Source organism: Sturnira hondurensis, unplaced genomic scaffold, assembly GCF_014824575.4.
Source record: "Sturnira hondurensis isolate 20B ecotype Veracruz unplaced genomic scaffold, ASM1482457v3 Scaffold0021143, whole genome shotgun sequence".
NCBI classification, from domain to species: Eukaryota; Metazoa; Chordata; class Mammalia; order Chiroptera; family Phyllostomidae; genus Sturnira; species Sturnira hondurensis.
Genome location: NW_028093774.1, coordinates 7710086 through 7723578, shown reverse-complemented (window position 1 = coordinate 7723578; position 13493 = coordinate 7710086). Strand labels below are relative to the sequence as shown.

The 13493-nt window shown below is 41.7% G+C and overlaps 1 protein-coding gene across 2 annotated transcripts in view; it reads right to left on the bottom strand.

The window, feature by feature from the left end:
- The window catches only part of TRIP11 (thyroid hormone receptor interactor 11), a 64077-nt gene that overhangs the window by 14711 nt on the left and 35873 nt on the right, over positions 1-13493 (bottom strand). For both annotated transcript variants that reach the window (XM_037031163.1, XM_037031164.1), the window contains 4 exons: positions 12881-13074; positions 9094-9257; positions 7940-8043; positions 4019-4118 (listed from right to left, as the gene is read on the bottom strand). In XM_037031163.1, the coding sequence (XP_036887058.1) occupies positions 4019-4118; positions 7940-8043; positions 9094-9257; positions 12881-13074 (562 nt within the window). The remainder of the gene's footprint in view (positions 1-4018; positions 4119-7939; positions 8044-9093; positions 9258-12880; positions 13075-13493) is intronic.

The following is a 13493-nucleotide window of genomic DNA, read 5'->3' as shown; positions in this document are numbered from 1 at the left end:
TGCCTATTCTAGTGCTTGGTAACACACAACAGCAAGCAATGAATTTCTGATAAATAAGTGAAAGAGTTACTGATTTTCCTCTGGGAGGGGAGAATATCTAGGAAGAACAGAACACAGGACAAAAGAAATGATTTATGCTCTGAATTACTCATCCATATGAAGGAAAACACACAAAACATATTAATTCAAAACATTCTCATCTCTACAGAATTTCCTTCTGCCCTTACACTTGGAAGAATTAATAAAACACACATGTAAGAATAGAACCATTAAGTTGAAAAGGGCTTAATTATTTATCTAACTGATACAAACTTTTCTCTTAACTAAAATTTTGGCATTGTGTAGTATACCCAGATGTTTATATCGTCACAAATAATTTTTTAACCATTTATGATAATTCAGAAAACTGCATCTGGAATTTCTTATATGTTTCCTCTAAAATCACCACTTCTGCCAAAAACATCTATAAAGAAACCCCTCCAAAGGTCTGGGCAACAAAGCGTCTGGGAATGTGTCTGGCCCACGTTCAACAGGACATTGTATGTTTTCCTGTATAAATCACGTCCTGGAAAATGGGGTGTCTTTATTTGAAATAAAAACTCTACCATCCAACACCAAGAAGTTAGTTCCATGACAAGCACTTTAAACTTCTTTTATATTTGCCGTCTCAAAATGCCAAAGCAGGTTTACCAGGTCTCATTTTCATGGTGTTCTAGATTTTCTTTAAAAAACACTCTAAGAAAACTTTCCATTCTCAACTCAGAGATACTTTAAAAAGCAGCCACCAAACCTTCCTTAAAAAAATTAGTTATGGGGCCTTGGAAGACATGGGTATAAACCAGCAGACAGGCCAAAAGACTTCCCCATTGCGAGAACCTGAACTTGGATTGTTTATGAAACTTATTTTTCTTTTGTGTACCACAAAATTCACTACTCCTTTGAATAATAGTTATCAAAACAAAAAGTTTTTGTACTCATTCAATTTTATCCTGTCACCTCCATTTAAGCAGGAGTTGATCTTAAGAATGATGAGAACGACCGAGAGGTGAAAGGAGGAAAATCTGGCCATAAACGCAGTAAGGTAACATCACACATCTTTCGGTGGGGCGGCTGTGGTCCAGGTTTCCCCAGGGGTGCATTTTCCCGTGAAGGACAACTCCACAGAAATTATGAACTCTGACCGACTCGGAACAGTTCATGAAATACGCTGTCCTATGTGTTTCATGAAAAAATCAGCACAAGTACAGGGTGACACATGAAGTAAGTCTTTGGAGCTATTAAAAAAAGTATTTCAGGTAAAACCTTGCAAGAATAATTTCTAAAAGGAAGGAAAGCAGTAATTTTTCTACTAGCCAACATTATCTAATAAATACAGCACCTATATCATTTTCGGGCTTTCTTTCACTGTTATTTCCCTTAGGGCGTAGGGGATGGAGAGAGAGAAACTTTTTACATTTTCGGGGTGAAAGCCCTGAAACTACCGATGTAGGACTCTGCTCCAGCTCCTCCTGCCCATGGACTGCTCCCGACCCCAATGGGATTCTTGAGGAATTAAATGCACGTCATCTTACGAGCAGTGCTGTGCACCCTCATCTTGTATCATGAACCTGTGTTGTTTCTATGTTCTGTGTTACATCCTTAGAAAAAAAGGACCCCATCTAGTATCTCACGCAACACTGGAAATGAAGCCGAGTCATTGGTTCTCATTCATCATTCAAAGCCCGATAAGGCATCTTCCTACTTTTCGTACAGAGCCTGTAAATACCCTGACCTCATAAGCACGGTCCCACGTACACAGCTCTAACAGTTCTGTATTCCAGGAATGACTGAAACCATCAACAATCTGCTGTTTTAATACTGGTATTATAGGCAATAGCTCCCTTTTTTTCATGTTTGACCAGACTGAATCCGCTCATTTCTGGCAGCAATAACATAATCAGCATTTCCAATAAAATATCACTTTTTAAAATGAGTTTCCTAATATTGTTTAAATGTTGAAACTGCATATCAACTAATCATCTGTCTACAGATGCTTAGGAATAAAACAATACTTTGCCCCTACGATTCAAGTCTCTATGTACTTTCTTGCAACAAAAGCCAATCCGTCCTTTTCAAAATTGTTTCTCCTGGCAAATATTTTTGCTGTCTGGCCAAGTTTTGTGTTAAAAATAAAGTACAGTATTACCGTATCAATCAACATTTAAAGTACTTAATGATCTATGAAAGAAAATATACAGTGATTCTTTTGAAACAACCAAGCCAATCAAAGTTTTATTTATATTATCAAATCAAGAGTATAGCTTTGAGAAAATAAAATCACACCAGTGTTTAGAGATATAAAAGTGGTATCGAGCACTTAGGTAATAAAAGAACAGACTGTTAAGAGCTGTAAAGGGCGAGAACAGCTTGAAGACATAACAAGCTGTATCTGCCCCCCTTCCCGTCTGTGCGACTCTGGCCTTTCGCCCGCCCTTCCAAACGCCAGTGGTAGAAGCATAATTAGGTTTTTTTCTGTAGGGAACGTTGACTCTCAACGTTACTATACATTTACAATGAATATTAATTGTAATTTTTTCACATAAATAGGGGTCCAGGCCACCTAAACCTTGTCATTTATAACCCAAATCTGAAAATGCCCCACTGCTACCAGGTGCCTGGACAAGCACTAGGTAGTGCAGTGACTCTGGTCATGGCTACTGACCGCAGTGAGTCACGGTCTGTCGTCTCACCGCTACCTACTGGGGATGACTCGGGGAGATGTCCGAAGGGGATGTGGCCTCAGACACTCCAGCAACTTGACATACAACCCGCCTTGTCACAGACCAAGGGGCTCGCTCCGAACACTGCCTTTTCCGCTCTGCAGGTTCAGCGCTGTGGCCCCGTGATCCTCAGGCTCGTCCCTTGGGGGCCTGGTGCACCCCTGGTGAACAGCTGGGGCAGCTGTCTTCCAGGTAGCGCTGCAGCTGCACTGGCCTTCAAGACCTACTCAGACTGTTTTCCCATGAATGCTGCCTCTAGACATGGCAACCACTTCAACACTTAGGGTGCGCCCGAGAAGGGGCTGTCTCTCTTCAAAGGAGATGGAGATGCAGAGAACAAGCGTAAGTCAGACCGCACAGTGCCCTTTTCCTGACAGGAAGGAATGCAGCAAACGTGCCAAGAACACAGACTTTGGTCACTGTGTGACAAAAATGTCAGCTCCTTCCAGTTCTGCCTGTTTCTAATTTTTGTATTATTTTAGGTGGCACTTAATTCCTGAATCACGTCTCGGTGTGACTGTGACTACCCAGACACCGAAAGGTGGTGAGTTTCTAGGTCCCCTTATCACCTTCTGATCGACATTACATCCTCACCTACTAATGGCTGCCCGAGAATAGCTTTACCCTCCTGGAGACCCTTAAATCAGAGATTAAATAAGGACACCTGCATCTTTGTCCTGTTAGATTCAACAAAGCATTTATAAGCCACCTGATTATCTAAGGCCCAGGTGACAACCCTAAGCACAGGACCCAACTCAGGGAACTAATGGGGCTATGATAAACCTTACAAGCATCAGCAAGTCCCAGAGGAGCGGCCTGTAGGTGGAGCGCCATCTACAATCATAAAAATCCAGCCATGCCCAGACATTCATCACACAAGAAACTCCTCTTACTAGCCAATGCTGTACTCTCTAACACAGCAATGGCTTTAGGTAAGATGAACACAGACTGACTGGGGAGAAGTCATACACATAAGAAATCAGGTCAGTCAGAGCAGCCCCTTGGTGGTCAACAGGGTGATGGCCAACACAACCTGACCACCTCAGTGCCAAGGAAGACCAACTGGACAGCCAGGGCCAACTTACGACTCTGGTTGCACCAGGACCACAGTCGAATGGAAGCACATCGGTTATGGGAGGTGGAAATGGAAGCCGACCACCCATGGAAGTTGGTCTCACTCAACTTTACCAACGCATGGGGGAAGGCATCTGATTGAACACTAGGGTGCAGGGGAAAAAAGGAAAAGGAAAAAAACCTACTTTGTTTTTTAAGTTGTTCAATTTGTTCTTCCTTTAAATCTAATTGCTCTGTGAGTCTTGATGCTGAGTCCAACGCAGCATTTGCTTCATCCAAACGCTCCTGAGAAAGGGAAGGTAATTAAAACGCAGCATGTCAAAAAACTACTTCACAAACTATAGGGGTGGGAGGCATCTCAGAGTCAGTTAACCCTTTTCATTCCCCCTGGTGCACTTGGGCAAGGTCATGCACTGAGTGTCACAGACGGAACCCCCACTCCACAACACAACATTGTCTCTTTTTAGAGGAACTGACTAGGACAAGAGGCTGCAATCTGAAAAGACATGGTTACAAATATAAAAAAGTGACAGTAGAGAACAAAAGCTACAAAAAGCAGATACAAAAAGTCAAGAATGACAGCAACAAATGCTGTAAGTTTTGTCAGCTTGATGGGTATAAACTGATGTTTCATTACTTTTTATTTCCTTAACTCTAGTGAGTTTGAGCCTTTTTTCCTGATTACAGAATGGCCGGGTCTGCTGTTCCGTGAACACCTCTCCATGTGCCTTGCCCGTCTTCCTACGGCACTTTCTCCGGTCGGTGTGAGAGCACACTTTACGGGGAACATGGACCACTTGTCAGCAGGGCTACAAATATCACTCGCTCGATCTGCCTTTTGTCTACTGACCAAATACTTTTGCATGTGAGAATGTTTAAATCGTACGTGGTCAAACATGTTCCACTTTATGTTCACAACCTTTTGAGTCTGAGTCATGGTTAGGCTCCTTCTTGCCCCTAGACTGGACATGTGGCCTTCTAGATTTTCTTGTAAGACATTTACTTTAAAAAATATTCACATCTTCAGCCCTGGCTGGTGTAACTCAGTGGATTGAGCACAGGCCTGCGAACTATATGATCGCGGTTCAATTCCCAGTCAGGGCACATGCCTGGGATGCAGGCCAGTACCCAGCAGGGGACTCACGAGAGGCAACCATACATTGATATTTCTCTCCTTCTCTCCTTCCCTCCTTCCCTTCCCCTCTAAAGATAAATAAATGAAATCTTTAAAAAAATATTTACATCTTCAAAATAATGTTTCTCAATGGAAGTATTTTTGACATTCTGGCCCCAGACCACAAAATGCCAGGAAGCCCATGCCATCACTCAAATAACCAGAGAGACCCCCGATTTCCAGCGCCGCTCCGGTGGAGCACCCTCGCCTTACTCTACATGAAATTTAATTCTGCATATGGTGTGACATGGGCCAGTTTTATTTTGTTTCATATAGAGAGCCAGTTGTACCCACATCACTAGTTAGATATCTCCCCTTTTCCCATTAAACTTGAGTTAGTTTAGTTTAGGGTTTAGTTTTAAATTCTCAGATCTATCTTGAGCCCTGTTTCTGAATTTCCCATCTCTTCCACTAGTCAATATGGTACTGATTGATAGCTCTGTTTCAATATTTAGTAAGCAAGGCCCTCCTCACTGTTGCTCCTCTTTACAATTTTCTTAGCTGTTCTGGAGTATTCGCTCATGTCAACTTCAGGTCAGGTTTTCCCACATGAAGCAGAATGTGGTACCTTTTTTGACATGTCGTCTTGGACAGACTGTAGCCCCCAGTTACTCAATCACGCATAATCTACATCGTGCTGTGAAGGTATTTATAAATATAATCAAAGCCTCTCATCAATTTAATTGAAGGAAGGCACATACATTATCCAGATAATTAGGGCGGACCAGTTCCAACGGACTGAACCAGCTGAAAACCCTTGGAAGCGGGCCTGAGGCTCTCCCCAAACAGAAGCACTTCCTTCCATGCACAGCACCTCTGGCCCTGCCCCTGGAGTCCCGTCCTGCTGGCGATGCTCCTCCCGAACCACCTGCGGACAACAGCTCTGGCCTGTATCTGTGAGTCTCGGCCGGCACATTCTGTGATCTCCCTGTTCTGCCTGCCGGGACCACGAAGTGTGGACTTGCTCGGCCAGGCCCACGGTCACACCGTCAGCTCCTCGTGGTAAATCTCAGAGGTGCGTGTATCATATGTACCAACGTTTGCCTTCACACGTGTCACACACAAAGATTTAATATTCAAAATCCACAACACTAAGCCTTGTGTAAAAGAAGTTTAAATGCTATTTTAATCTAATTGTTTATAGTTAATCAAGTATTAAAGCTAAAACTACACTAAGACTTTATTAAAAATTAATATTCAGATTTTGTTACTCTTTCTACCATTGTTTCATTTTTATTTCATTAATTTCAGCTTTCTTCTTTACTAATTCCCTTTTGTTTCTTCTAATTTTACTTTTTCCAAATAAATGTTACATTTTAAGTTAAAAAGAAACAAACCTAGTTTAAAAAGAAGATCTGACTTCTACTTGAACAGTATGACAGACTAGACACTCTGCACCCAATGGAAGCAACTAAAAGTATTGGATAAAATACTCTAAACATATGAATGAGCCAACCAGGAAGTAACCATAAATGACCAATAGACATTAAAAGATGCCCGACCTCATTAGTAGTCAGAGAAATGCAAACTAAAACCAGAAGAAGAGAGCCCTCTGTTCCTACCACATTGGCAAAACGTTAAAAATATTCCTATAATGTCAGGTGCTGCCAAGGACGTCGAGCGAGACCTCTTACGTACCACTGGGAGGAAGAGACCAGCACAAGCGCTTCAGAAAACCAAGTGCCACCCTCTGCTACAGTGGGAACTGCTCACACAGACCCCCCGACTCAGCAGTTCCAAGCAAGACACCACCTGGGAGAAACGCCTGTGATTCGTACCAGAAGGTATGAACAAGGAAGTTCATAACCACACGGTTTGAAGAGCAGATACTGAAAACGTCTTCATCAATCAAATGGGTGGATGAATTATATATTCATGCGATGAACAGCGCAGTAAAAGTAATGAACAATCTGCACACAGCAACATGGCTGGAGCTCACGAACAGACTACTAAGCAAAAAAAAATCTCAGGAAAATTATTCGATGTACACATAGTTCAAAATGCCACTTACACAGAGTTCACAGCTACGCGAAACCACACCACGCACCGTGTGAAGATACGCATCCACGTGACGAAACCACCCGAGATGACGAGGGCTGGCAAACACAACATGCTGGAGGAGGGGGCGGCAGCAAGGAAGGGGCGGGAGGAGGAGGGATGCACTCGCCATCCTACCCGCCATCCTACCCGCCATCCTTCCTACCCGCCACCCCGGGTGGGGGGGGTGCGGGCCTCCACTGTGTTCCTGTCCTCGTATTTTATACATACTACCTAAACACTGTTCTGCAGACACTCAATAGTTCACCATTTCAAAACTTTACAGGAGCTATGGCTTCACTTATTTGGAATATTAACGTACCTGAAGAGCACATTCACCACCAAGGACAGGTAAACACATTTTATTTTCTACCAGCTATCACCAGAATCTAATCAAACTTAGAAAAGTTTATCCTAAATCTAAAAGCAAGTCACTTCGTGTCATATCTCTTCATAAGGGTTCATTTTGTTTGTACCTTACATGTACATTTCTGCATGTATAACATATAGCATAATAAAGAGAAAACACATTTTAAGGGATTATGCTGCAAAATAGACCTAATGGGATAGTATCTACTATTTCAATCCATGCGAAATGAAGAACCCAACATATCTTGTTGAAAAGAGAAAATTACAAAGTTAAAATTGTAAATTTGTTTCTCTTCCTTGGTCTCTAAAATACTCATCTGTGCCCCCAAATTAAAACACCCTACCATCTCGTATCCACTGTGTCCCACGAGGAAAACCCTGAGGACCTTGTTCACTGTGACGCCACGACACAGGGACAGACTGGTCAAACTACTAAACTCATCAGGAAATTATTTCCAGGATGACGATTCTACAAGCAATTGCTTTGTAAATAATAATAGGTCCAGGGGAGATTATTTCAACTCACCTGTAATGACATCAGTTTCCCTTCCAGATATTCTGCCTTTTTCTTCCACTCAGCTACGAGCTGTTTGTGCTTTTCTAGTTCAGCAGAATACATAGCTTTTTCCTCTAAAGAGAAAAAAAGTTACATAGCATTTTGCAATCATGTGATTAGAGTTTTAAACCACCTGAAATTTTAGTAATTCAATAAAAACAGTTCATGTCTCAACAGTTATGCATTCCTCAGTGATAGTCTTCACTGGAATTGAGGTAACGAGGTCAGGCTCCTCTGCCTAAACCCTTCCGTACCTGGGCCACCTCACCAACGCTTCCCTCCGTCTAGAACGCCACTCAAATACTTCCTCTTTGGCAAAGCCTTCCCTACAGCCTCAGTCCCACACTATTTTGAACATATGTTCACTTCAATATTATGCGGAGTGGATCTAGAAAACACTTATACTTAAAATTATTCAAGATTTCAACCACAAGAGTAACCCTGAAGGTCTACAGTGTTCAAGTTCAGAGTTTAACTTAGGCGCAAAGCTGAAACTCCTGTTGCTTCATTAGCCTCACATCCCCTAATCACTAGCCTGCTCATCACCAGCACATAATTCACTGCCAATAATTACTAAATGTATGAATAAATAAATGGATGCATAAATGATCTCAGAGGAGGGGAGGTAGATGGGAAAAAGCATATTCAGTTATCATCATTATTGTGTCTCCAAAAAATCATTTTCCACCTAGACTAGAAAACAGTTCCCTCAAACTATAGTTGAAGAGCTAAGAACAGGTCCTGCACTTTTCAGAGGAGAGCAATTACCGACAGTCAACTCTTTAAGTAGGTTCAACCTCCACCTGGGATCTCAAACCGAACCCCCTTTCCTCCGTGCGACACTCTTCCTCTGTATTCCACGCAGGACTGCGGGAGCATCCTCTCCACGTCACCCTTACAGCCTCCCCACACTTAACTGGTCATGGGATACTAAGACAAATCTTAGTTTAATTGTAAAAACAGTCTAAATTCACTGGCTAATGCCTACATGTCTCCCCCCTACAAGTGGGCAACCTTTCAAGGACACCCATGTCCCCATGTCTAATCCAGAACAGCACCGAAACAAGCCCAACTTCCCAATAACGATGGTAACTTTTCCTCACCGGGAGGCAGACAGGGCTCACCTTGCTGGAAGTGCTCCAGGACCATCTGCAGGTTGGAGAGCGACAGCGCGTACTGCTTCACTTGCTCCCGGGACATCGTGAGCTGCAGGGTAGCTTCATCCCTCTGCTTGGAGACGACATTCAGCTGTTCCTGCAGTGACTCCACCTGCAAACTGGCCTGATGGCTTCAAACAACGAATAAAAATCACAGCTTCTGTTCAGTCACTTTACAACATGAAACACCTTCCCTATATAGTTGGATTAAATGCAAATTAGATTTCACACTATTTGGGTAACTTTGATAAGATGAAGTCTCTTTCCTACTTTCTTTATTGAGATTAAATACACATAATATTTACTTTAATCACTATTAAGTGCAGAGTTCAGTGGCACCGAGGACACTCCCATTATTGCACAACCGTCTCCACCACCCCCCGCCCCTGCCAGAACGGGTGGCCTCCTCCCCAGCCGAAACGCCACACTCATTAAACAGTAGCTCCACGTCCCCCGCAACCACAATCCCACTTTCTGTCTCCGTGAATCTGACCTCCCCAACATTCTACTACATTACATTCCAGGTAGACTTCAAAGAACCTGGGAGTGCCTCCGATCTCCATTCTCCCTATTCTGGCTAATCCAACCACCCTTCCTGTGAATGCGACCTGTGATTAAACAGCAATCATTTTAAAGACAGTGCGGGGCTAGAGAAGAAATGTCACCATAAGGAAAACTTACAAACAGCCTGCAACTTTCCTGTTTCCCGGCTAAAACTCTAGAATGTAATTTATCATCAAATTGTAAGTTGTAAGAAACCTCAGAAATCATTTTATCCAGCTTCCAAATCCAATGAGCAATGAATTCTGACACCCCTTGCTTTCAACGTGTGAAATCACAGCCTTCCTAAGGGGAGAGCACTGACTAACTGCTCTGATTACTAGTTCATTATCTTTTACCATTATCTTCCTTATACATTAGATAACCCCTACAACTGTCCCAAATGATAAGTCAAAGTTCTCGAAGAGATTTACATAATACCTATGCAGACTCGAGTCATTGATGTACTATAATTATTACATACAAAATACTGCAAGTCTTTCCTGAGTTTTTAATAATCCAGATAAATCCTTACTCAAGGGCAGCCCATCAAAGCCCATTTAGAACAGCTATTAATACTTTAAGAAGAAACTTTACCCATTTGCACCCTCTTGTGGCAAAAGCAGTAAACTGATAAACAGTAGACAACTGCCCTCAAATGTCCGAGTTTTATTCAACTTTGCTGGCTAGAAAAGCACTCAAAGGGAGATTGTAAAGATGAAATGAGCTGTGAGGCTGGCCACTCAGGAGGTTAACAGCTTACCACGTGGTACTGTTGTTAGGTAAAGACTCAAACACCATAGTCTGGTTTGTAGACTTGCATTACTTATAAAACAAGTATTTGTTGACAATCTATTAAGCCATGTGTAAGAATGTATGCTTGTGGGAAGGGCGCAAAATAAATGGCATCCTTCCTGCCCTCAGTGACCTTACATCCCACTGGGTGGAATAAGGTGTAAGATGAGTCAACAGTTCCCTGTAAAATATAAGCGCCCTATCAAAGACGCAAAAATATTATGCAGGGTCAAAGGAAAAAAAAATGTTTGGTTTTGGACTTGAGGAGTGGGGTGCTACACAAAGCATTCTTTATGAAGGAAATGCTATCTGAAGAATAGGTGAGGTTAACAGGAAAACTGTTCGAGAGCAGGCCCACTTTAGAGCAGAAGAAAGAGTATGAAATGAAGAAGAAACAGAAAACCAGTCGCTGTGTCTGGAGAACTGAGCACTACGGTTTGGTGGGATGTGCACTACAGTAAGAAATAAGGCGGAGGGGTACACGGCCCGGAACCGAACCACGGGTCCACCCGGCCGTAAAAAGGAGTGCCAAGACCACAGTTCTTCCTAACAATGACACTCTGGCAGTTACTACGATGGGCAAGTGCAAGGGCAGAGCAGGCAGGGCCCGAAAAGTGAGACAGCAACGTCACAGCCTGAGCATGTCCTGGCACTTCTGCCTGTGTGAAACACACACAATCACCCACTGTTCTCACTTTACACGAGTTATCTGAGCGTGACACAATGATGATGTACCCTACAATGCGAGGGGACGGTTCACCCTCTGAAGTATTGTCTCTACTGGCCCATAGCTCTTTGCAGACAGATGTATCTACCATCTTCTCACTGCTCCGTCAGCATAATGTGCAGTAAACAAATAAAAATACATGCATAACGGTAATGGAAATAAAAGCAGACACGATTTTTCTCTAAGATTATTTAGAAATATATTTCAGAAGCTTTAAAAATACCCTTTGAACCAAGCTTCCATTTCTAAAACTGCACTGAGGAAATAATCCATCATAACAAAAAATACCTATCATAAGATATGACAGCACTCTTAGTAATTCTGAAAAGTTGAAACACTCTACATGTCCAATAATAAATAACTGGATTAAAGAAATTACGGCAATCCCCAAGATGGTACACTATGTAGCCATAAAATGATACTACCAAAACATATGGCTTAATGTGTACTGGTACCCAGAGTAACAGAAGGTTACAAAACAGTGTGAGTATATGACCTCTAGTTTCCGCCCCTCTATCCCACAAACCACTGTTATCAAAAACTTCCCCCATACTGAAGTATATTAACTGTATACTAGTTTCTCATACTGCAAGATGTATATTTATGCTAGGAGAAAAGTCTCCTGAAATTATCCTGAACATTCATTTGGAAGGTTCACTTTGTAAGACATCGGTCCTGTGGCTATAACGGAAAATGAAATCATACAGAGTCCTAGGCTTTTTGTTTATTCATTTATTCAAGTCATAGGCTTTAAGTTTATTCATTTGTATAATATGTACACAAATACATCAGAGCATATAAAGACACAAAGAGAAAGATTATTTCTGGGTGGGTGGGACTGTGACTTTATGTTCTTTTGGTTTATGTGTTTTTCTTTAAGTGAAAAATATGTTTTGTAATAAGAAAAAAGACATTTTATTGAGAGAAATAAATTTTTTAACTGTGTAAGTAGGGCCCTGGCTACTCAAAAGTTAGAAATAAGGAGTTTTTATTTTCTCATTTTATTAGAAAATAAACCAAGAGTTAATGCACACTAACCTAGGTCTTTACCTTGCTACTTCCTTTACTCTCTCCCTTCTTAGAGCCAAACCTTGTTCAACCTTAGACCATTTGATTAAAAATAAAATGATACAAATTACTTCTTTTAGAGTCAGAAAAGCCAGTTCAATCAGTTGGTATTTTAATCTAAACTCCAAAAACTATGAGAAGCAATTATCCAGGGTAACGGTTAAGCCTCAGAGGCCCTCACTCTGAATGCCTGATCTGGTTAAGAGCCAAACCTGAGTGTGAAACCCCCGGGCACACTTTGTGCCTGGCCTTGGGAAGGTTGGTAAACTTCTTTAAGTTTATTCATTTGTAAAATAGAGATCACACATTTTGTGAGAATAAAATGAGGTAAAATTCGAAAAATGCTTATTGACTCTTAGACTCAAGTGTAGGGTTAATATCAAGGCTAAGAAAATGAGCCCTGGCTGATGAAGCTCAGCGTATTGAGCATGGGCCTCTGAACCAAAGGGTTGCTGGTTCAATTCCCAGTCAGGGCACATGCCTGGGTTCTGGGCCAGGTCCCCAGTAGGGGGCACATGAAGGTCAACAATACATTGATGCTTCTCTCCCTGTCTTTCTCTCTACCTTCCCCTTGCTCTAAAAAATAAATAAAATATTTTTTAAAAAAAAGAAAATGAGAGTTACCTTGCATTTTCCATTGCACTTGAGGATGAAAGTAGCTTTTCCTCCAACACTGTGACTTTCTTCCTTAGCTTCGCCTCTCTGTCTTCCGCAGCCAAAGCCTCACGGGTGTAAGAATCTTCTGTCTCTAAAAGATGGTTACGCAGTCTCTCTAGCTCCTGATTTAAGCGTAATTCTTTGTCACGTAAATGCTGAACCTAGATAGAGGACATTTTTTAATTTTCCTTCCACAAAATGCTCCCACCCCTCTATCCCACAAACCACTGTTATCAAAAACTTCCCCCATACTGAAGTATATTAACTGTATACTAGTTTCTCATACTGCAAGATGTATATTTATGCTAGGAGAAAAGTCTCCTGAAATTATCCTGAACATTCATTTGGAAGGTTCACTTTGTAAGACATCGGTCCTGTGGCTATAACGGAAAATGAAATCATACAGAGTCCTAGGCTTTTTGTCACAGAAACACTTTTCCAGTAAATCTCATTTTTCCCATATTTTATGAGCGGGAATTGTTTTTTTTTACATCCAAGATATGTCATGGTTTTACTTTTTTATGTAAAAAATTCAAGGTATATTTTAGGGTCAGGTGTACAACATGAATGATTAGATCAT